Source organism: Thermobia domestica, chromosome 11 (assembly GCF_964235325.1).
Source record: "Thermobia domestica chromosome 11, izTheDome1.hap1.1, whole genome shotgun sequence".
In the NCBI taxonomy this organism is placed as follows: Eukaryota; Metazoa; Arthropoda; class Insecta; order Zygentoma; family Lepismatidae; genus Thermobia; species Thermobia domestica.
Window position 1 is genome coordinate 76370003 of NC_137464.1, and position 26374 is coordinate 76396376.

Genomic DNA, 26374 nt, shown 5'->3' on the forward strand with positions numbered 1-26374 from the left:
CGTTTATCACATAGAATGAAAACGGTAACACATTGTGAGAAGCGGTTTTTACAAACCATTCAGGTTCTCAAAGCAAGGTATCACAACTATCTCGAACACTATACCAAACCAGAAGTACTAAAATAATAATAATAATAATAATAATAATAATAATAATAATAATAATAATAATAATAATAATAATAATAATAATAATAATAATAATAATAATAATAATAAAAGCATTTCTGGTTTTATTGTCGATTTCCACAGATGAAAAATAGCAAGAGATATCGAAATGTGGTTTTCTACAATGGATTCATTGTCCAAAGAATAGTTTCTATTTCCTTCATTGGTGCAAATTAGCCATTTCCGGTTTCAATGCATCTCCATAGAACAACAATGGTAACATATGGCCACAAGCATTTTTCTGAAATCGATTCAGGATGTGAACAGAACATATCATCAGAACCGGCAAAACTACCAAAACAAGAAGTTGTTGAAATTTATTACTACTTCCGGTTTCGATATTAATTTTCGTAGAGCAAAATGGTAAAGAGATACCAAAATGCATTTTTGCAATCGATTCGGATTCTCATAAATAGTTTACATCTTCTCTTTTAAGTCTCTATATAAACCGGAAGGGTCCCAAATTATCCACTTCCGGTTTTAACATTTACCACAATAAAACAAAAATGGTAATATATAGCCAGTAGCGATTTTCTGAAATCGATTCAGCGTATCAAGAAAATATACAATCAGAACCCGCAAGACTACCAAAACTGTATGTGGTTGCAATTTACCACTTCCGGTATCAATATTTATTTCTATAGAGCAAAATCATTGCGAGATATCAAGATATAGTTTTCTACAATTGATTTAGCTTCCCAAAAGCAGATTTAATCTTCTACTTTGCCCATGTGTTCAATCTGGAAGTGGTTCAAATTAGCCATTTCCGGTTTCAACACTTATGGCCATAGAATGAAAATGGCAATATATAGCGGCAATCAGTTTTCTACAATCGATTTAGTATCTTAAGAGATCATAGAACCCACAACACTCTACCAAAACCAGAAGTGGTTGAAATTTTGATTTTCCTAAAGCTAAAACAGTCAGAGATATTGATTTTCATTTCTTTTGCAATTGATTCAGCATCCATCTATTCAATCCAGAAGAGATTCAAATTAACGATTTCCGGTTTCAACATTTATTGCCATATAACAAAAATAGTAATGGCTCTTAATATGGATTCAGCGTCCGAGAAACAGGCTCTATCTTTGATCTTATTAATAAGGGCTACGGTGGCTCAGTGGTAGAGTGTTTGCTTCTATTGTGTGGGGTCCCTGTTTCGACCCACGGTCAATTACCTACTGTAATTGATAACATCGCGTCCATAGCTTTTCTCAGGGAACTTCTGTTTCCTTCCTCATTTTCATCCTACTAATTATTCTATTATCATTCACGTGCCTTAATCATCCGTCTCCCTTTGCATGAAGGGCATAATCGTGGGAGGTTAAAATGAAAGATTTTATTTCATTTAATTTTGATCTTATTAGTCTATTGCAAACAGTAATTAGAGATGTACAACTTCAAGGTTGAGTAATGAATTTCCTTACTTTGAAAGTCTACCGTAGTTGCACATTGTGAAACGAATCTCATTTCTTTTTGTTTTCGATTGATAATAGGAAAGAGGACAATTTGGTAACCGTGAAGAAAGAAAAAATCGAATTCGAGATTTCAGCGGATATACACGTTTCATGGCCCCTACATACTATATATATATATATATATTTGGATGTCTGTACGTGCATTCTTTCGTCCGTCAGTGGTTACGTCCCGATGTTTGTGCACTCACCTAAATGTCATACCAATCAACGAATCCTGACCAAATTTAAAATTAAATGCTTTTAAAGATTCTTCCGATGAGCTTGTCAATTTTTTTTTATCTTACCATCAAAATAAGGGTAGTTTGGTGAAGGGTGAAAATTTAAAAAAAATAATGAAAATTTCTTGAAAACAACTTCAACGATTTTTTTTTTTAATTTCATTACTTATTACTTTATTAATAACTCTGTATTTAGCGGTTATATCTTCAATAGACGGGAGGACACCTATATATGACCGTTATATAAGACTTTCAACACTTAAACATGGAACAATTTGGAAGTGTAATTTTTTTTAATAAATTTATTTTCGAATAGGACGGAGTAAGATGGTTCTACTGTTGCCCACTTGATGAGGAATAACAATTCTCATCTCACAAGTTGAAAAATTCCACGGTAGATATCAAACACAAGTTTTAGATATCAAACACTCTTTTAATATAACATGATCCGTAGTATAAAAACTATGATAGTATAAAAACTATAAATTGATAAAGTGATGGGGCCGCGGTGGCTCAGTGGTAGAGCGTTCACCTCTGGTGCTTGGGGTCCCGGGTACGATCCCAGTCCCCGCCAAGTGAACTTTGTGGTGGACAAACACCGTGCTCGTGGGTTTTCTCGTGGTTTTCCCGTTTCCTCCCACTTTCTTCATTCCACCATTTCACTTATCTCTCATCATCACCGTCTCCTTTAGCCTAACTGGCATAATCGTGGGACGTAAAACTCAAAGATTTCATTTCATTTTATAAACCAGAAAACTTTAAGTTGTTAGTAGCTGGTTTTATCCAGATACATCGTGTCATTAGTGACAAAATTAAACTAAGAGGATTATTCAGCAAAGTGCATCATGTTTCACATAAAATCTTGAAAAATGAAATGAAATCATTAAGTTTTACGTTCCACGGTTATGCCGGCTTGGCTACAAGAGATGGTGATGAGGAGAAATGAATGAAATGCTTGAATGCAGAAAGTGGGAGGAAACGGGAGAGCCCCGAGAAAATCCACGCACAAGGTGTTCGTCCACGACAAAGTTTACTTGGCGCGAGCAGAGATCGAACCAAGAACCGTATGCACTAGAGGATAACGCTCTACTTTTGAGGCCCCATGGCCCCATCACATCAAATTGTTTGATGTATTATTTTCTGATTATAAATTGTTTTCATTTGAACTGCTATATTTAATAGTCGATTCGCAAATATCTTCTGAACAATATATTAAAAAGATATAGAATATACAGTATTATTTGTAATAGCTACTATTAACTTTTTTTTTTTTTTTTGTAGTGAAGCAACAGAAAGAAATACGTTCTGAGAGACCAAACAAAGGGCAATGAGAACTCTTCTAGTATTGACTGTTGTGTCGATTGTAAGTTATGCGCTTCCAGATATTAAGGTAAGCACTTACTGCAAAAGATCATTAATTTTAGATACACATTTCTATTTTATGAACTGCATTATTATTATTATTATTATTATTATTATTATTATTATTATTATTATTATTATTATTATTATTATTATTATTATTATCATCAAGGAAGTAGGACTTATTGTAATGTTGTACGTCCGTTACTCCTAAGGATTGACCTTTAACGGAAATGAATTTTTGGAGATAGGATAGCTAGAACGACTATCTCCATTCCTTTATGAAGTCAATGTGTTAACATCATTATGGGTAACGGTTATTTACGTCCGTGCACTACTCCAAACAGTAATAAATAGTTTCTATTAGTACCACACGAATAAAGTGTTCATGTAGTATCTACAGTGGTTCCATTTATTTTCAAGTTACTGTCAAGTATCTCAACAGAGCCCAGTCAGGCACGTAGCTAAGGGGTGGGTCCGGGGGATCCCTTCTAAACCCTTCGAACAGTGGCGTAACTAAAGGCTTGGGGGCCCTCCCGTAGACAGCGTGGAACGGGGTCCTTTCTCTACGTCCCACTTCACGATTTGGGGGCCCCTGATGGCTTGAGGCCCCCCGCAATGCGGGGTCTGCGGGGCCCTTATTTACGCCCCTGCCTTCGAAACCAGAAATGATAAAAATAAGGAAGGATGAAACGAAAAGAAACTACAAAAAGAAAAATCAGCATTAAAAATAAAAAGCTGCAACAAGCATTTGGTTACTCTTTCTTATGAGGAGCGTTGTGTGGAGGAAACGGAGCGGATCAAGTTAAATAGATATTACTGTAACGGAGAATTACGAAATCCATCTAGCTCCATGCTAATTCTATGGACTACAAATGACGGTCGATAAACCGGTTCGATCAGATAGACTCTCCTGTAGAACTTAAGAAATGCCCACAATAACCAATAATATGAGCTTGGCAACATAGATTCCAGTTATATTTGTTAAAGAAATTTTCAATTTCGCGGCAACACTAATCAATTTTACTGGATGTCTTTACTGCCAAAAGATATCATGTTGCTATCCTTGACGGCATTAAACGAAGATAAGGAAAAGAAGAAGAAAGAAGACAAGAAGAACTTCGGAAGACTATATCTTTTTCAATATATTCCTTAAGTTTTATAGTTTGTTATTAAAATACTTACTCACATATCCTCATTTTATTGTCCTATCTAACCAATATATATTGCAAGTAAAATAGTTTAGAATGATCGAGCCCCTGATGTGATAACCTCAGTATTTCATGTCACGGACCCCCCCCCCCCTTCCTTTTACGAAATCCTGGTTACGTGCCTGGCCCAGTGAAATCGTTGTTTGCTACAATTAGACTTATGTTGGTTTCGTCAAAAGATGTATTTACGATCACTTGCGACGAAACAATTAAGTTGAACTACAAGAAAAGTTTTATAGACTGCTTTTTTTTTGTGACTTTCAGTTCCTTATTTAAGTAATTCTTCTTCTTTTAGATGTCCAATGCAAGCGAATGCAAAGCAAATGACCTTTCTGATAACGAACTCCGGGTTTTTCCTCTCTGTCGATGTCAACCCATTGCATTACCACATCCAAATCCTTCCTAATAAAACTACATGAGCTGACACAAATTATTGAACACTTCCTGTAGGGCTACAATTATTAAATTTGGCATGATTGTAGCTTTCCAGAACTAACCTACAGGAAAATTGCCAAAAGTGAATATTTTTAATTTTTAGGGAGTCTAAAGAGAGGGTGAAGAATTTCGCTATGTTATTTAAAAGGCTTTTTTTTTTTTTTAAATCTATAATCTCATGTTTTAGGTACTTGGAAGAAAAACTTGCAATTCGTTATGCTTGTACATTTTTGTTAGCACTACCTAAGTAAATCAGTAAAAATGAAAAATCCAACTGTAGAGTGGTTTTATAGGGAACTGAAAAATCTTTCTCATGTTATTAATATGGAACACCTTTTACACCCCCAAATTATTAAGCACTTCCTGTAGGGCTACAATGACTAAATTTGACATGATTGTAGCTTTTTGGGACAAACCGACAGGAAAATTGCCAAAAGTGAATATTTTTTAATTTTTAGGGGGTCTAAAGAGGGGATGAAGAATTTATCCATGTTATTTAAATGGGCCTTTTTTTAATCTATAATCTCGTGTTTTAGGTACTTAGAATTGGAATGAAAACTTGAAATTCGATGTGCTTATACGTTTTTTTGCTAGCGTTACCTAAGTAAACCATCAGAAATAAAAATTCCAACCGTAGAGTGGTTTTATGGGGAACTGAAAAATCTTTCCCATGTTATTATATAGAACGTCTTCTACACCCCAAAATGTTTAGGGACTTCCGGCAGGATTAGAATGATGAAATTTGGCATGATTGTAGCCTTCCAGGACTAACCGACAGGAAAATTGCCAAAAGTGAATACTTTTAATTTTTTAGGGGTCTAAAGGGGGATGAAGAAATTCCCATGCTATTTAAATGGACGTTTTCTTGGGATACAAAATCTTATCTTTTAGATAGTTGAAATATTAAAAGAAGCGATAGAATTGTGGTTTCAAAAGGTGTGAGGCGTAGGCCGAGCAAAGACAGTGTGTGGGGGCGAAGCCGCCGGATGGGCAGATTCAGGAAATATGAAGAGCAAGTTCACGAAATTCACTCTGGATGCAAAGGCCGATAGATAAGGAATGCGATGCCGTAGGCCGAGGGTCTGGGGGCGGATGTCTCAGCTAGCCAAAGGTTAGTTTTCTTTATAGAACTATCAATCAACAGCTAGCTGCCTATTTGTCAGCAATAATCATGTTAGCTTTTTGTAAAATTTAAATGCATATCATGAATAATAAATAATAATAATACATGTATATGCTTAGTAAACATGTTTAACTATTGAATTTTAAAAGAGAAATAACATTCTTCATTTTTTTAAAATGATTATTTCATTTATTAAATCTAATTGTTCAAACAAAGGTTTTATAATATAATCTTATTATTGTCAAATTTTCTAACGCTAATTAACTTTGAATGTTGCAAATTTAAATGAAGCCGTGGGTTATAACAATATTTAATATGTTTAATATAATTTCATAAATAGAACAATGAAAATTTACAATAACTTCTAAAATTACAATGAGTGATATTGACAAAAAGAAATAGATTCTATGTCAATTAATATTATATAACAAATTATAAGTGGAGAAACTACTTTCAGATATAAAACTCATTAAAAGTGAAATTAGAACTACAATATTATTTTCAACAAACAAATCACAATCTATCTATATAACTACCAGACAAACTAATACACTTTTCTTTAGACTGATGCTACAGATTCTACTTTCTTCAGGTTGTCTTCAGGTTCTCCTTATGCCAGGTTAAAGTGTTCTATCTAAGGTAAAAAATTTCTTCAAGCTTATGAGAAGACGGGAAGGAACTCAAAATACTGACAGCATTGCCTTTTTGTATGGCTATGCTTAGTGTTGCCACGAGACGAGACATGAGAGGGGACAGAACCCTTTTAGACGAGACACGAGACGGGACGGGACGTCTCGTCAAATGTCTCGTCTCGTCTCGTGTCTCGAAAATCAAAACGCTGGCGGGAATGGCAAAGATTGAAATTGCCAGTGGTCATATAGATTGCAAAAGGAAAATCCCCTTTGTGAGAAAACATGTTGAAAAGCCTTCATAGAAAAGTGTCCTCTGTCTATGGAATGAAACAATCGTGATACGTGAGCTTCCAGGAATATCACGTGGGGGAATGTCTTGTCCCCAATTCCCCTTGCTGTAAACTGAGGAATTCTCATTTTTTTCATTTCTGGCTGGAATGATGACAAACAAAATCAAAGACAGGGAAGATTTTTACAAGGTCAAGAAACCGAACCACCACCACCATCTATTCAATTTGAAAACTGGGTAAGGTCTACACTCATTGCAGGCTTTAGTTGAAAGTTCTAGCTGAGATGGGGGAAGAGAACAGAACAGATTACACTTGTCTTTATTCTCTGGTGGCGGTATTCTTTTTGCTATATGAACCGAAAACGGCAATTGAAGTATGTCATCTTCCAACTAAAATTTTGTCTTCTCTCTCTCTCTCTCTCACACACACACACACACGCACACACATACACATAAAAACACACTTTTACCATTTTACCAATCGCTCGCTTATTATACAGCAGTCATGTTGTAAAATTCACCTCTTCGTTTGGAAGGCGGGCGAAGGACAAAGAAAGCAAAACTATTATCGACGAACCCTTCAAATTGTTTGCTTTCAGCAAATTTATGATACTAATAATAACACTTTAGATAAAGAGGTTTTACAGGGGACCTTACGGAAATGTTTGATCTGACCAGAGTGCGAAATTGCCCTCTGCTTCCATGTTGAGAGGAGGGGAATACTTCCCTTTCCTAGTGAATAATATTCATTAGGACCTGAATTATCTTCAGAAATGGTTTCTTGCAGAGTGTAAAGAACATTGAAGAACATATTCATGGAACTCCGTTGCAAGCAGAAAATATCATGAGAATGATCAAAATTCGAACATTGAAGAACATAATTAACAGAAAAGAAATAGGATACCCAAACCATATTTTAAAACCTGCTATAAAATGTATATCCTATATTTTTACTAATTCCTTACACCCATGAAAGTATCCTGGGGAGGATATTCTCTCCATTTTTTTCAGACTGAAATCCTTTTATCAGGTACTATTTCCCCCCTGACACAATACGCAGAAACAAATGCTGTCAAAATCCATACATATGACCCTTCCGGGACTCAACCCGGGGTCTTCAAGCCGATGGTCTATCACCGCAGACCGCTCGGCTTGGTATGAAGATGTATGTTGTATGATTGCGAATAGATCACGACAATATAAGAAACTTCAATTCAAAATGGCCACCCAAAAATCAACTTTTTTTTAGACCATTAGCTAATCTGGGTGTACTGTCATGAGTTTGTTACACAAACGGGGCAACCACCACATAGTAGCACACACCCCGCGGTTATGGGAACAGATTTGAACCATGGGGGTGAAGACTGGCCCCAAGCATTCTTTCGTCCGATGTGTCGTTCAGCTCCCATTACTATGGCACTTTAAGTAGAGCTTACTGTGCAGTAACATATAAAATTTCAATCAAATACTTTCCATTACTCAATAAAGTTATGTGGTTCCGAGCTTTAAAAAAAATAATAATTGCAAAAAATCTAAACATGCTAAAATGGAAAGTATTTTTTGGATTGGTATGGGTTAACACTGTGAAACCTAAAGGCTGGAATATATGAAATCATAGTGTACACACATATCTATCTCTCCATTTATCTATATATCTTTCCATCTCTCTCTCTCTCTCTCTATCTATCTATCTATCTATCTATCTATCTATCTATCTATCTATCTATCTATCTATCTATCTATCTATCTATCTATCTATCTATCTATATCTATCTATCTATCTATCTATCTATATATATATATATATATATATATATATATATATATATATATATATATATATATATATATGTACCGACACTATAAAATAAGTGGGCTGATAGTATAAGGTAGTGTCGGGGATGGTGACACTTTTACATCGAACTTTGCTTGTCGTGTAAACATTTGACACTAGTGTCTTCATCTTCGACGTACCTATGAGCAATTTACTGTATATTGTTGTATTGAAACTGGTGAAACAAATTTCAATGTTTCAGAATGTAAAAAAAAAAAAAAAAAAAGGTCAGGGTCGAGAAGCCTCAGCCAACTAACAGCAGAGATATATTATCTTGTAAACTATTTGTCCTTGCCTTGTGAGCTTATTTGAATTTATTTTTAAGACCTTTAGGCAACTTTGGCCGAATGGATGATGATGGGAAAATGAGTGGAATGAAGAAACTGGTAGGATGCTAGACAACTTCGAGAAAACACACACATTCGAAAAATGAAATGAAATGAAATGAAATCTTTGAGTTTTACGTCCCACGGTTATGCCGGTTAGGCTAAAGGAGACAGTGATGATGAGTAATGAATGAAATGGTGGAATGAAGAAAGTAGGAGGAAACGGGAGAACCCCGAGAAAACCCACGCACACGGTGTTTGTCCACTACAAAGTTCACTTGGCAGGGGCTGGGATCGAACCCGAGACCCCAAGCACCAGAGGTGAGCACTCTACAACTGAGCCACCGCGGTCCCCACACACATTCAATGTTTGACCACTACAAAGCTCACATGGCACTAACCGAGATCGAACCGAGTACCACATACACCAGAGGTGAAGGCTTCACGGTGTAGCTACTGTGACATTTCTTGTCTTGTGTGTTCTGGGTAATACTTGTAACTTAGTTGTATCTTGATTAGCATGGTGCAGCGTGCTACATTTTACTTTCGTTCCTATGGTATGCTGCTATATTTTTTACGAGACGAGACAAAACGAGACGAGACGAGACGGGACAGAACATCTCGAGACGAGACAGAACCTCTCGAGACGAGACACGAGACGAGACACTTTGCACGAGACGAGGCGATACAGCCTGAAGTCTCGTCTCGTCTCGTCTCGTCTCGTCTCGTGGCGACACTAGCTATGCTTATACGTTGCAGTAAAAATTGATAGCTTCTAGGGTCTCCTGTTTTTCCTGTCAGACTTGCTCCTAGTTCTTTCAAAAAATCCTTTGCTTCTTTGCTGAAGACACCTGTTATTTCGGTAGCAAAGACTATAAAATGATGGCCTTCTTTAAGTTTAGAGTATTTTGAGTGTTTGCGTGAACAAGCCGCTACGGCTGCACTCCCTGCTTTTATACTTGTGGATTGTAGATAAGATGGAGCAAATGTATCCACACATGTGACATCCCAGACTAATCTTAGACCCTTTTTCCACGGAATTAATGTTATTCCGTCTGGCCGTTTACCATCGTTCCTGAACATTCCTGGAGGTTCTAATATACTCGGAAAGTCGATGCTTGCAAGAGTTCTTTTGATTATGTTGTTTAATTCGCTATGACGTGCAAATCTTCCTCCACTTTTGTTGCAGCTCAAGGCATGAAGACCTTTCCTGTCCATCTTGTTGTTGCAGGTGCAAATAAATTCATGGCAAATATTCAGGTCTAAGCGCATGAATATTATAAGATTCTTCCTTTCTTATAATTTAACAAAAGCTTTACACGCAGTGTTATGCACAACATGACACTCTTCTTTCTGGACTTTTAGACTATGTTATTTGTAAAACGAAGCCCACGTAGCGTAGTCCCTAACGTTTTTGCCTTTGGTGCGAGTGGTCCGGGTTCGATTCCCGGTGGAATACTCGATCGAAAAAGTGTAATAGCTTTCAACAGGCCAGTCATCCTGAGTGAGGTTTACGTGGGTTTTCTTCTTTCACACCACTTCCTCTCCAGTGCCCCGGACAGTGTGATCGCCAAGAGACGTCATCCCTCATATGTGAAGACTTAATGCAATTGCTGCCTAAAGCCCGTAAATTTAATTCCTAATCTTAATCGGGACGCATTTTTTAAAAATCGCTTTAGTGTTCCAAGAATGAGTTCCATCTTCCCCATTAACCCTTTATTCAAACCGCAAATAAACCAGTTCCGGTTTCCATCGCCATAGAAAAAAAAAGAACGACTTTAGATAGCAAGAGGTGCTGTTTTGGAATCTACTCAGAGTCTCAAAAAAACATTTGGTCTCCACCTTTGTTCCCCTACTAAAACCAGAAGTGATATAAACCCATTACCAGCTACGGTATTAATACTGATCTACATAAGAACAAAAATGGTAAGAGATATCGAGACGTGATTTCTTGAAATTAATTGTGCGTCTCAAGAATAGTTTCCATATGTTCCCTTTACATTCAATTCAAACCGGAAGTTGTAGAAATCAATCATTTCCGCTTTTAACTTCGATAGTCATAATTAACAAAATCATTAATATATAGGGAGAAGTAGTTTTATGCAATCGATTCAACGTCTTTCTCCACTTACAGATACTTTCTCCACTACAATCTCTGTGTGGTAGAAATAAACAACTTCTGGTATCAATATTAATTTTCATAGAGCGAAAAAAGTAATAGACAGATATTTTTAATGGCTTGAGCATTACAAGAATAAGTTTTTTCCCTGACTTACTCTCTATTACAACTGGACATTGTGGGGCACTGTGGCTCAGTGGTTGACTGTTTACCTGTGGTGCGTGCGGTTCTTCGTGCGATCCACCGGGCAAGTTTGTTTGTGTTGAACAGCATCATGTCCTTGGGTTTTCTCGGGGTTCTCCCGTTTCCTCCCTCTTTCTGATTCCATCAATTCTTCCATCATCATTCACTTGCTTTAATCATCGTCTCCCTTGGCCTAAAAGGGCATAAACTGAAATATTTGTGGAATGTTAAACTGAAACATTTTATTTCATTTTACAACTGGAAGTTATAGACCAAGAGTTTTCAATTGAATATCGGATTTGCACAGTTTGAGCTGTAGCTTTCCAATGTGCATCGAGACTCAATTTTATTTTATTTTATTTTTCGTAAAAACGATGTTCAAATACAACAAGTCAGAAAGTTTGAGCTAAAAGAACCTCAACTTCACACTTGGCAACATCAAGTAAGTGCGAAAGGCATTGAGTGCCGTGAACCGAGACCGAGTAAAGGTGCAAGCGAGCAAGCAATAGACATATAGTTAGAATCCTCACTTATATTTCAGATAGTGAACTTGGAACTTACAGAAAGACGGAAACGAGAAAAGTAGCAATGCTTTTTTGTGTGTGTCTTATGTATTCTATACAGCAAACTGTCTTCTGTTTAAATTATTAATTGTGATGAATTCATAAAATGTCGTGACTTAGTTCACTTCCAAGGATTTTTTTGTCTCATTGCTTTTCAAGACACATTTCTGATGGAAGCTTGAATTTCAGAAAGATGATAGGTGAGACCATGCCTGCTTTGCATGTGAAATGTCTGTCTTTCATCTTCTTTCTGATGATTTATATGAATGTCTTCATGTTGCAAGGACATTTAAGAAGCTGGGAGAAATTGAGGCGGAACTTTTTCATATTAGTCTTTTCGGACGACGATAGAGTGAAGAAAGTATGGTGATCGTGAAAATAAAATCAAATTTCAGATTTCAACGGATTTACATATTTCATAGCCCATATATGTCACTGTCCGTTCATTTGTCCGGATGTATGTACACTCAAAAAAAAAAAAAAAAAAAATTAAGAGGAGTAGTTTGTTCTTAGGTCTGAGTTCTTTTCGGATGATTTTCTCTAGAAACGATTAAGGTGACTTTGATTATATTTCATAAATAAATATTTCATGAATATCCTGACAATATGACATGACTCATTTGTGCTGAAAGATCCACGTTGTAGTTTATTCTTGGGCGTGAGTTTTTTCGGACAATTTTCTTTAAAAAAAATTATGTAGGCGATTTTGTTTACATTTCATTAAGAATTTCACAATATGACTTATTTGTCTTTTAAAAATCTACGAGGGGCAGTTTACTCCTGGTGGTAAGTTTTTTCGGTTAAAAATGATTCAGGCGATTTTTTCATATTTCAGAAATGAATATTTCATTAATTAATAGCGGTGTCCAGGGTCGGATACAGGATTTTCTAAGGGGGTGCACCAATCCTACTACAATAACCAACCACACTGAAACTCTTCAAAATGGCGTGTGAGAATATTTTTTATCCCTGACACCGCTGGTCCATAGAACGGAAGGGGAGTATTTTAAAGAGGGTCACAAAAGGTTTTTCTCTCCTCCTGGCTTCTGTTTCCTTCTCTACTTGACAAATGTTATATTGTTTTGAATTCATTTTCTTCAACCCTTAGAAAATCGACTTAAACTATTGCTTTTGCAAAACTCTGCTTTCTATTAGGTCCTAAACGGAAAAAAGAACGCCAGAAAATTTCGAAAAGTGTTGCTATTTTCACTGCTAGTTCATTTTAGATATTGTATATTTACAACGAAAAGGGGGTGTACGTGCATCGGTGCATCCCCCTAAATCCGGCCCTGGCGGTGTCTGTGAACAAAAAAACTCCAGATCCAAATTGAAAGTGACTATGTTTGTGACTCTTAATCTCTTGAACCACCCGACCGATCTCGATCAAATTTTTGACGTAGATGCGGTTCTGACCTGGAAGTGTTTTTAGCTATTCACTTTCACGGAGAACTTAGGAGTGAGTAGGAGGAATTATTTTTTTTTTTAAATAAATAAAAGTTAATAACTAGTGAACCACCAGAACGATCTCGATCAAATTTTGAACATAGATGACGTTCGTGCCTGGAATGGATTTTACCATCTCACTGTGACGAAATAACGTAGGGGTTGGGGAGGAGGGGGAGATATACAAAAATCAATAAATATAAAAATAAAAGTGACCATGTTCGTGATTTAATAATTCTTGAAGCACCCAATCGATCGGTCTCAATCAAATTTTCAATATAGATGAAGTTCGAATCTGGGAAGTTTCTTATTATTTCGTTTAGATGGTAGAACTTAGGGGAGGGGAGGAGAGGAGGGTAAATATGAAAATGAATGAAACAATAACTCGTGAACCACCCGACTGATCTCGATCAAACTTTCACCATAGATAAGGTTCGGACCTGGGATGTTTTCATCAGTTTACTTTGACCTCACAATGTAGGGGAGGGGGAGGAGGGACACACTTCATCACGCTTAAACCAGCGAATCGATCTTAATCAAATTATCAAAATAGATGAGATTCGGACCTGAGTTGTGTTTTTTTATCATATTACTTTGACGGGGAGGAGGGGAAATATAAAAAATGAATAAAACTTAATAACTCTTGAACCAACTGACCGATCTCGATCAAATTTTCAACATAGATTACGTTCGAACCTGATTTTTTAAAAATATTTTCACTTAGTCGGTAGAACCTAGGGGAGGGGAAGGAGAGATTAATATATAAAAATTCAATTATTCAGACAACAATAGCGTCCTACGTTTGGGCAGAACGTACGGGTTTGGTAGTATTTCATTAATAATCCTATAATGTTGGAGAAATCATTTCCCTAAAAATATTCACGAGGGATAGTTTAATCTTGGAGAAATTATTATTATTATTATTATTATTATTATTATTATTATTATTATTATTATTATTATTATTATTATTATTATTATTATTATTATTTTACAATTTTCTCAAATACGACTCATGTCATTTCGCTGATATTTTATAAATAAATATTTCATTAATAACTCCAATGTATGGCATAAACTATATGTTATGAAAAAAATCCACAAGTGGTTATTTACTCTTGGAGGTTAGTTTTCTTCGGGAGCAGCTTTCCGGTAGCGTTTTATAATTTTGTTTATATTTTACAAGAAAATTTTTCACGAAAATTTTTACAAGAAATAAGCTTTGTTGAGCGGACTGCATGGAGAAAGTTTAGTGCGGTAGCCCGTATCTTTTACACGCATTTCGGTATCAAGAGCGGGACACATTCTGATAATACAATACTATTACTTTTTCCGGCAGGGTGGCACAGTAGTAGAGCGCTCACTTCTTGTGCTAGAGGTCTTTGGTTTGATCCCAGCCCAAGTAAGTTTGTGGTGGATTTTTTCTGTGGTTTTAGGGATTATCCCGTCTTTTCTCATTCTATCAATTCCTTTTCAATAATTAACGTTAAATTACAGGTTTCAGATGACGTTTTCTTAAAATCGTTTGAGTTACTATAGAATTCACGGTACTTATATTTATTATAATACGAAACTGATTTTCTCGTTAATTTCTATTCTTGTAATAATAAAGCTTGATAAATGGTACATCTTCCGAAATACCTCCTTGAGTCCTTCCGTTTTATATCCTATACAAAATATATCATTGAGTTTTGATATTTTGCGTTTGAACATAGCGTTTAGCGTTCGCCGTATTGACTTTCATGTGACTTTAATGGTATAACGTTAGAATCTGCAAGACTTGCAATGTAAGTGGGCTCGTCATGGCTTGGGGGCTTGCACGGTTTCCCCTCTTCTGAATGAGGAAGGTCAGGTTATGTATTACGTTGGCATTACAGGATAGCACTAGATGTTATTTATGGGTAGAACAGAAGAGTTACTAAAATGTCAAATAATAGACTGAAATAGTGATGTCGTCATTTCCACCTCGTTTCTATGGTGATGACCATGTTTTTTTTTCTAAACAAATACATGAATCGATAGGAATACTGTTAAGTCTGCTGTTAATAAAATCACAGACTGTTAATTAGACAATTATAAAATATTTCGAAGACACAGTAAAGTTAATAAGAAAATGTACATATTAAGAATATGGGGCCACTATTTATAAAATTTACAAGTGAAATTCAGTAATTCATGAAGTAACATCTAAGGAATCTTCTACAGGGATCACATTTCTACGTAAAATGATAAGATAGAAATTGCATAAGAAATACCAGCGTCATTACTACGTAATCCATAATGAACAAAAGCAATCATACCGGTACGCAATGTAGAAACTCCAAGTTAGAGACTGACGAGCTGTCGGCACAATGAAACTAGAACAAATATACGATTTGTCTACAAGGAAAAATCACTGTCTACTTTGAAACTAATATTAATTATATTGACACATTCAGATTTCTTACACTCACGCTTTAAAATATGAGTGCATAGTTACAGTGGCTACAAAATAAAGAAGCAAGCAATTAAAAAAATAAATAAAATAAAATAAAGGACACTAGGCTTGTAGCAATATGTGTGCTGAAAATTTTCAGTCTGGACCGATTTCTGATCGGTTAAGTTTTAAACACTAATTCTGTAGCCCTACACATATGCAATGTAATGTGTGATACTGATGGTACTAAATAAAGATTTTCCGGAATTATTTAAGTTTAATATCCGATAATAAAAAAGTTAAGTATTTTGACACAATGTAACCTCCAAATGTATAGATAAATACACAAAATTACGGTAAGAAAGGAAACATTTCACTTTCAATGCTTGTCATATTTTAACATATTATTTACCAAATTGCTTGCTTTTCCTATCTTTTCGTAGTTTCATTCAGTGGAAATCTTTTTTAGATATAGAAGTATTCCTTTAAATCTAAAGTTTGCAATTCAAAAGTTAATACGTCACTGTTTTCGCTTTGTGCTTAGGTTCTTAGGCCATGCTGTTTAGAAAATAAAACTGCAATCACCATGGTAACGAGAAGGATGTGACGTCACACTATTTCAGTCTATTCTGTACATTTTAGTTTGTGTTAGGTTGGTGCCATTGTTAAGATGCTCACTGTTTCATAAACAGTGTTGTCATACGTACCAGCCTTGAAATCAGGAAAATCCAACTTGAAAAAACAGAAGATATGTCTACTATGAAAAACATAAGTACTCGTATAAATGCTGCATAAAACTATAATACACCTAGTTAAAGATTAATCTATCCTAGTTACGTGTTAATCTCTCTTAAATTTTTTTCACTGCCGTACAGGTAACATTTAATCTACTTTAGGAAGTAGACCTAACTTGTGACAATGAAAGACTGACACTGGAATTTTATTAACAATGTTACCGTGATTTTGTGTCTAATCGGTTTCTTAATTTTGTTTTGATGAAATTCCCTGAGTTAAGAAATCGTTGCATTGTAGCTTAAGAATATTGATTAGGCTCCAACCCTTGAGGGGAAGTGTTTCCAAGTAACAGTGAAAAATGAATAAAATTGGAATTTTTGACACGCTTAAATTTTTCTGGAAGAGGGAGCAGTGAAGGGAATTGATGAGAGGATTTTTACCAACATTGTGTAACTCATGTCCTTCCCATGACACTGTTCGACTTTGGGTAAATGAATTTAAGCATGGCAGAACAAGTATTGACGATGCACCACTTCCTGGAACTCTGAAATCAGACGTGACAATATAAATCATCAATAAAATCCATGATTTGGTTTTAGCCTACAGACGAGTGACTGTGCGAGTTCGCAGAAGCCACAATCATCTCAACTGAGATAGTTCACTTCATTTTGAATTATTAATTGCATATGAAAAATCAAGATAAGTGCCACCTTTACTCATTCTAGAGCAGAGAAAAAGCAGTGTCACTGAGGAAAAATTGGCCGAACTGTGATTTTAAAGTACTTCTGCATCCTGCTTATTTACCAGATTTAGCTCCCGCGGACTACCACATATTCCTGAAATTCAAATCTTTCAAATCTTGCATGGTGAAAATGTGAGCCAAATGAAGGGATCATAAAGGAAGCAAATGAGGAGTATTTTAACAACCTCGAAGAAACTCATTTCCACGAAGAAATCGCAAAGCTGAAGGACGTGATTGACGTTTGAGGAAAATATGTCCAAAAGTTGTTTTTCTTAATATTAAACCGAGTTACTTATCAAATATCCTTGTGCCTATTTGACACTGCGTTATGGATAGAACAGATGAGCAACTAAAATATCAAATAATTCTGTCTGGAAACTATCAAATAATTTTAGTACGAGGTGCTTCATGAACCAGACTGCACAAGTGTTTGTTGATAAGCTCTCTAAGTCTAGTGTGCACGAAAACAAGAAGTATAATTTTTTATGAAGTACCAATACTAAATTTGTTGTTGCAGATTCGAAAAAACGTCTAAACTGCCAGAATATTAACAACTATGCTTTGTTCTCGGGGTTCTTAGTATGACTCAGGCACGTATCCAAGGGGATCTAGGGAGCCGTCCCCTTTAAATTTTTGCAGGCCCCCTAAGATTTTCAAGGTAGGCTTGCAAACAAACTATAATATGGTTGGATCGGGCCCCTCTAACATCGACCGGGCCATCCCTACATTTTTGGGGTGGCTACCGGTCAGGTGTGACTTGCTACAATATTTTTTCATATGTATCTTACATAGATGTAACATTTAATGCTTGGTCTTCATATTCATACAATATATTGGCTTTTCTGAACGCTTTTACTTCTTATGACTGCAGAGGCGGAAAAAGGCCAATCTTTGCCCATCTCCTTTATCTTTTAGCAATATGACGTTTAGCATTGGATTACATAATGCTAAATATTGTATAATTTACTCATAAGATTATGAGACATACATCAATATCTTATTCATGAAATTATGTCAAGCTGTTTAACTATATGACGGAATACACACACATCGAGGGAATACGAGGGAATCCACATATGAATGGGAAAATTAGTTTTAGTTTTGCCGCAGTGGAATAAAAATTACTCTGAAACATTAATTAATTTATTGTATGAACTTTATTACTTTTTCTAACAACTCACTTTCTGTTTGGTTGCAGCCGGACAGCCCTTTGTATTATCCTCCGGCAAGAAGTTACAGACGGCTTCAGCGACAAATCCCATTGTCTGCACCTTTCCCATGCAAAGTGGAGAAATCGCTAGAAGAGCCCAAGACTGTCCATGAGCTGAGGCCCAGTGATATAAAAGTTATAGCAGCTCTTGGAGATAGTCTAATAGCAGGGAATGGAGCCATGGAGGAATATTGGCTGGGAATGCTCTACGAAGCGAGAGGAGTTTCCTTTGCAATAGGTATTCATTTCACGATCTTCAGATAGATATTAATGGGAGCAGGAAAATATTTAATTTTGATTAAATAAAAAGTGGTGGTAGAAGAGGAAGAGCAAACTAGCACTAGTGAAAGATACAGTATTGCTAAGACCGAGAGGTTTAACTGGCAGAGAATAATTTAATGTAGCCTTAGTTACAAATATGTAGTTTATACTCGAATGTAATGGGTATATAGTTTATATTCATGTCGTATAATTTGTTTGGAACATAATTTACTATATCAGGCAAATAATTCTGCATAGGACAGTCCACATTTTACCAGTGACGAGGCTTGAGGGGAGACAGGGTAGACAGCGTCTACCCTTTAGAATTTTATACGTATTAAGCCATTAAGCCTAAATTACTAACTTAACATTATGTAATTTGAAGATTCTGAAATTACAATTTCCCATCATTTATTCTGAGTTTTATTTTAAATGCTTCCATATGAAAGAAAAAGCAAAGCGTCTCGCGAAACCTTGAACATTATTCCTTTGCGGCATCCATTTAACTTGCATCAACCTATAGAAGCGTAGCAGAACACAGCCACGTGAGAAGTTCAAGTCCAAAGACTCGCGCTGTATAGTAGTACCTGCGAAAAGACAGTTGCTGTTCTGTCTACGTTTACCGGGCTGCCTATCTCGTTTATTTTAAGCTGGATTTGTAAGTGACAGATACAGACCGCTATTTCTTCTTATTTGTTTTTATTTTAAACCACCTTTTCAGCTCCCTCTATAAAATGTTAAATTGTTATAATGTACCCTCGAAGAACATTAGTATATATATTTTGTCCCTATGTGTCTCCAACATCAGAATAATAAAAGAAAAAAAGACCTCCCTAACAAAATGTTGAGATGTATTGCCAATTTTATCACTTCCATGTTTTTCGCGAGAGTGACAAGTACTTTTACATGTCCTGGTAAACTCCCTTCCCCTGATACCCCCCTGGTTCCAATTAAAAAAAACGCTCCGTCTTGATCTGGGGCCTAGACCAAGGTACCCGTTACCAAATTTTGGTAACTCGGTCCACTCGTCTGATCCTCAGGCCGAACATAGGCACAAAGACAGACAAACACACAAACATACTCCATTTTATTTATATTAGATTCTTTGCTCAATAATTGTGCAGATGAAAGATTTGAAAAATACAAAAATCTGGTCATTGTAGAACTAATAAATTATAGGAAATTTAGTATATATCAACAAATTCTTCCATACGACAAACTGAATGACTTGATATCCACCTTTCGTAATACTTTTCGCTCATATCAGCTTAAGAATGAACTTATCAACTTATGTTCCGATAGTAACGAACACATTTCTCTTCCCGAATACTTGAAATATATTCTCAGTAATGAACTTCAAAGAAAACAACAAAGCTGTTAAATATGGCATTGAGCATTCCATTAACTTCAGTTTTTTGAAAACATTCAATGACTGCCCTGACAAGAGTGAAAACTTACTTAACGAACAGCATGACAAATTACGGACACTTCTTGAATTACGGACACTCTTTTTGAATTACGGACACTTACAATAAAGAACTTGGTGTGGAGGCTTTGTAGGATACCTGAATCCATAGAAAGAGCTATTAATATTTTCGCCGAAATGAAGAACAGGGTATGGAGCTCATTTACAAGACTGTAAAGTATTAGGTAAGGTATTTGGTATTAGGTTAGGTGTTATAAGGTGTTTTACTTCTATCGTTTTTTTAATTACTTTAGAGCTCATTTCTAAGGAATTTAGACATGACTATCCTTCACTATCACCTTGTGACTTTCACATCTTTGGGCCTCTAAAGAAGGTCAGAGATTTCAGTCTGACGCTGAGGTTCAGGACGCTGTGCGTGATTGGATTGATAACAGTCCACATTTTACATGGACGGTACTTGTAAGTTAGTGACACAGTGGGACAAGTGTCTCAACGCTCATGGTAACTTTTTTTGAACAATATGTTTACTGCACGCTAACCATAGACGCCTCTAGATAGCATACAAGTTTCCGCTCAGAATAAAATTTATTTCATGAATTACGGCCAGTGAATGGGTTTCAGTTGATCGCCGATGTTATATATATATATATATATATATATATATATATATATATATATATATATATATATATATATATATATATATATATATGTGTGTGTGTGTGTGTATGTGTGTGTGTGTTTGTCTGTCTACCCTGTTTTACACAGCATGCTTCGCCACTGCATTTTTACCATAATTAATAATTGAAATTTGCAAAGTACATATAATCAGGTAATTACAGAATTTGTCTGGAAAGTAATCAAACTGGCCACCGCAGGGCGCTCCAGTCGTCAACAGCGCGTCCACCACGAGCGGGGTTTGGTGATGGGAAGTGTTAGCTAACCAAAGCTACTCGGATCAGTCGCTTCGAAGGTCTAGTATGGAATGATTCGCTTATCGTGCAAACCATGTTTAAACATGACGTTGAGATTTTTGGTGGCTCAAAATGCAGCGTTCGCTTGAACAACGATACCCCATTAAATTTTGTTTTAAGTTTGGAAAAACCGCTTCAGAGATGTTCACCATGATCAAGGAGGTCTACCAAGATCAAGCTGAGCCAACAGCCCAAGTTGTCTGTTGACATGGAGAATTCAAGAACGGACAGGAAAATGTGGGGAACGACAAACACTGGACGCCTTTCGACGAGTTGTGTGGACGAAAATTTCGTCAAAGTGAAGGAACTCTTGGACCAAGACCGTCGTTTAAGTGTGAGAATGATAGCCGATAAACTGAATTTACCCAAAACAGTGGTGCACGAAATTGGTAGTGAAAATTTGAACATGCGCAACATTTGTACAAAATTGGTGGTAGAAATGCTGGATGATGTAGAAAAGGAAACGTAACTTGACATTTCCCGTCATTGGAGCAAGTGGAGAGTGAACCGGGCACTTTATACAACGTAATAACAGGTAACGGAATATGGGTGTTTCAATCGACCCTGACAGTAAGCCCCAAAGTTCGAAGCGTCACACCAAAGAGTCCCCGCTCCCGACAGTGGCAAAGACGACCAAGTTCATGATTAAGACAATGTTCATTGTCTTCTTTGACAAGAAAGGGGTGGTACACAAAGAAATTCTACTTCAAGGGAAGACTATCAACGCGGTTTACTACGTGGAAGTCCTCAAATGCCTGCGAGACGGAATCAATCGGATCCGACCAGAGATTACAAAATGCCGGAAGCTCCATCACAATAACGTGCCGAGTCACACTCCATTTTTTGTTACGTCATTACTGGCTAGAATCGGCGTTACTAGTTTTCCGCATCCACCGTACAGTCCCGACATGAGCTCTATGGACTCTTTTCTATTTCCCAAATTCAAAGGTTAAGCTTGAAAGGTCACCGTTTTGATGATGTTTTGGCTATCCAAGCAGCAATGATGGGTGTTCTGAGGAGGTTGTCAGACCCTGATTTCCTGAGGCGTACGCTGCGTGGAAATCGCACTGGCAGTTGTGTGTCGATAGCCAAGGAGAGTACTTCGAAGAATTTTAACAAGTTGCTGCAATCGAATCAATAAATTTTATTTCCTGGACTTAATCTCATTACTTTCCGCATAAACCCTGTACATTTCGCTTTTAATAAGATTTACGTGACTCCACCGCACCTTATATTTTGTGACTCCACCGCACTATCGGAAGATAGACAAGATAATCAGGATATGCCTGATGAGTAGAAGACTAAAGTCATCCTACTACTGTAGTTAGTCACCGGTTGCTGTGGACTCACTACCATTGCCCACTACAAATCTTCTGCCATTTCTAAGACAGTTACTAACATTGTCAAAAGAAAGGTAATGGGATACCCTCATCGCATGATAGGTTGAAGATCATTTACAAGTTACACCTATCGGTGGAAGGAACTCCTCTAGACAGTATAAATATACTGTATATTCAATGTTGGCACGGGCATGTTTAAGGCAAGATCACTTGCTACAGCAATGTCCAGAAGCGTACCAATACTTTCAGGAAACCTAATCCTCACAGTTTAATCAAAACCCGGCAGAATCCAACCCAATCTCCGAGCATTTAGAAACCAGAAGAAACTCGAATCCCGTCCCGACCTTGCCTATTTCATGCTGCGACAGAGGTACTACCATGAGCAAAATAAATGACGCGCCTCTTTATTTTGAAGTTTTTTGAAAATATCTCCGTTTTCTTTATATGTTCGAAATTTCGGAATGTTTCCCCAGCAGGACAGGTTAATAACAAACCCGTTTTTAATATTTGTGTTAGATATTAGCTTAAAATAAAGAAATTAGAAGCAATAAACATTAAATCGACAGAAATCTCGAGAATTACCAACTCTGCTAATGTGGGAAATTTTCAAGAACACGAGGGAATTCTGCATTTCAACACGAAGCAGCGACATCTATGTCATTGAGAGAAATGTGGATTAAATCTACAAACTAAACTTTTAACGAATATTTCTAGTATGTCTTATTATATGCATTATCTGCAAACTCCAAATATATGAATATATCCTAAGTATTAACATAAGGATAGAGCAAATAGTGGAAATTATCTATGGAAAAGGACGAATTGGTAGGACAATCGTAATGAAATATCGTCTTTACCGGAACAGGCTGAGTTCACGTAAAAAAACAAATAGCTCAGTTAGTTAAAGCAACGAGTCTGTATGCTGAAGTTAGCGGGTTCGATCCCGTGGAAGTGCCGTTATTATTTTTATCACTACACTACTGTTATTTTTTTTTTATTTTTTTATTTGGGAAAGAATCAAATTGTAACGTATGTGTAAAACTCATGACGATACCAAAAAAAGAAAAACTGCTGTTGTCGCACTTGCATTAGCGTCCCTAATTTTGTTTGCAAACAGTTTCGTAATTATTTCCCCTGTGCTCACTGCTCACTATATGCTCGCTGGCGCATAACGAATGTTTCCCAGTAAATGTTAATTCTAATTTGGAGAATTTTATAAAGTTTCACAATATTTCTCACTAGATAGTCTTCTATCTACGTGTTTGGATATTTTGATAACAGATTTCCCTATTAAATGTTTAATTTTCCCTAGATGTTTAATTACGGAAAAGTTTTACAATGTATTTGTATTGAATTGAAATTGTTTTGAATTTACTACATAAGGTAAGTAGACCGAAGGAGGAGAACTCAAGTAATTGATATTCTACGTAAAAGCAACCTATTGTAGAATGATGATACTTCTTACCTTCAGCACATAATCTTTACGTTAGAGAGTCAGACAGAGAAAAATCCTGGTTTTTCCTCCTCTATGACCACCCATCTTAAACCTCTACATATCATTGTTCGTCTCACAAAATTTCGGTGCTCCAAAAACATTCAAATAATAATAATAATAATAATAATAATAATAATAATAATAATAATAATAATAATAATAATAATAATAATAATAATAATAATAATAATAATCCTGAATATGCCATCCTTACATAATGTAGGATATCTTAGTTTAAAATGCTTTCTTTAGTACTTATTTGAGCAACCATGTAGGAGGGGGTACGACTTTTTATTTTGCCCCTCTCATTTCAGTAGCCTTCCAACAGAAAGTAATTTTTGATAAGCAGGACAGACAAAATGAATAAGAAATATATTTACAGCATCCTCTCCCCTTTCATGATTGGAATATCACGTAATATTTTTTATTCTACGAAAGATGGCCCTGTGCGGTTAGGGGTAGGTAACTAAAAAAATACCTAATATATAGCGCCCCTTGATTGTAATATTACCGCTTCTTTATTTGTACAAGGGAGCCCCTACACAATCAAGGGTGACAAAAAGAATAGGAAGAGTGTCTATTGATTCCAGTGGTGGATCCAGCACGAACTCCTGGGGGAGGGGAGGGGAAGTGAAACATTCTTTTGATGATGTGAAGCTGTCACAAATTACCAGTTAACTAAACTAAACAATAGTGGGGGGAACTGGAACCCAGCCAGTTTAAATTGATGTAAAAGTTTAATTTTTGGATTCATATTAAAGTTTTGGTTTCAAATGAGAATTTCAGTCCAAGTGGTCAATGATCAAATCTCGTGGGGCTCTTCAGTGTAGGCTAATACGGCCCCCTTATGAGAAAAGGCAAAATTATTAACATGTTTATAACTTTCGAATTTTTCGTCTATTTTAAAGAAATATTTTGCTTCGTATTAAAGTGTTGGTTCCAAATGACAAACTCAGTCCGAGTGGACAATGATCAAATCTCCGGGGGGTCTTCAGTATAGGGGGCTACGGCTCCCTTATGGGAAAAGGCAAAAATATGAAAATGCTTATAACTTCCGAATTTTCCGTCTATTTTAAAGAAATTATTGGCTTCATATTAAAGTCTTGGCTTCAAATGACAATTTCAGTCCGTGTGGACAATGATCAAATCTCGGAGGGCTCTTCGGTGTAGGGGTTTCGGCTTCTTTATGGGACAAGATTCACGTAGTTGATATTGCAAAATTGTTTTGTATATATAAGTGGAAACTTGCACCATTTGGTTAATTTTACCTCTTATGTTTTGCAGATTCATATTCCAAGCAATAGTTACTTCGCAGAGCTAAAAGAAGGCACTTACTAGTTTCATTAAAACAAAATGTCTTTTATGAGAGGAGCAGACGAACGAACAGGCACCCAAACGTTGGTTGAGTCGTACGGTTGAAACTCGTTAAGCTCGCTTCAATTATTATTATTATTATTATTATTATTATTATTATTATTATTATTATTATTATTATTATTATTATTATTATTAATAATAATAATAATAATAATAATAATAATAATAATAATAATAATAATAATAATAATAATAAAGCATTGCAGGGACCTTTGGTGCAGGTGGTCCGTGGCTCGATTCCACTTCGTGCCAAGTGAAATTTGAGGTGGACAAATACCGTGTGCATGGGTATGTGTTTTCTTGAGATTTTCCATTTTCCTCCCACTTTCTTCATTTCACCATTTCATTCATCATCATTCTCCCTTAGCGTAGGTGCATAATCGTCCAACGTTAAACTAGATATTGCAATTTCAATAATAATAATAATAATAATAATAAAAATTAATTCAACTGAAAGGACTGTAATTTATGTGGACAGCAATTATCATAAATATGCAACCATTATAAAAACAATGCTTTGAGTAGAAAGATAATCCTTCCCAAGTGTTAACGAATGCGCACGAGATAAGACATGTCTCGAGAAAGAGACAAGACGCGCTTTGTGACATCCAAGATAATACGAGGCAAATGTTTTGGACACGAGATAGCTTGTAAAATGTCTCGTCTTGTCTGGAATGTCTCGAAAACAAAAGTCTAAGTTTTAAAATTATTTTTCAAGATCTATTCTCTCAGAAGTAGTTCTCTGCCTTAAAATTAATAACGACATTTGTGATTTAAAAAAAGATAAACAATGCCTAAAGTTAATAGTTAACTTTTCGAAAAGAAGCTTCATTAAGGGTGAACCTGAAAGATGTCCACAAACTTCGGGAGGTGATTCGTGACATCAAAAGGAGACAAATGGTCCTCTTGCAGTTTTCGAATTCAGCTTCGTTGTCGAGATACAGGGTTGCCAACTGGTCGTGTTTGAGAAACTCACTGGGAATAAATTCAAGTCCAAGAATAAACTACTACTCA

At 36.1% G+C, this 26374-nt stretch overlaps 1 protein-coding gene across 1 annotated transcript in view; it reads left to right on the plus strand.

Moving 5' to 3' along the window:
• The first annotated feature begins 3157 nt into the window (after positions 1–3157).
• Positions 3158–26374, plus strand: part of LOC145665176 (phospholipase B1, membrane-associated-like) — a 61729-nt gene continuing 38512 nt past the window's right edge. Inside the window, exons 1-2 of the mRNA XM_081732461.1 lie at positions 3158–3254; positions 18476–18725. Coding sequence (XP_081588587.1) covers positions 3192–3254; positions 18476–18725 — 313 coding nt within the window. The 5' untranslated portion in view covers positions 3158–3191. The remainder of the gene's footprint in view (positions 3255–18475; positions 18726–26374) is intronic.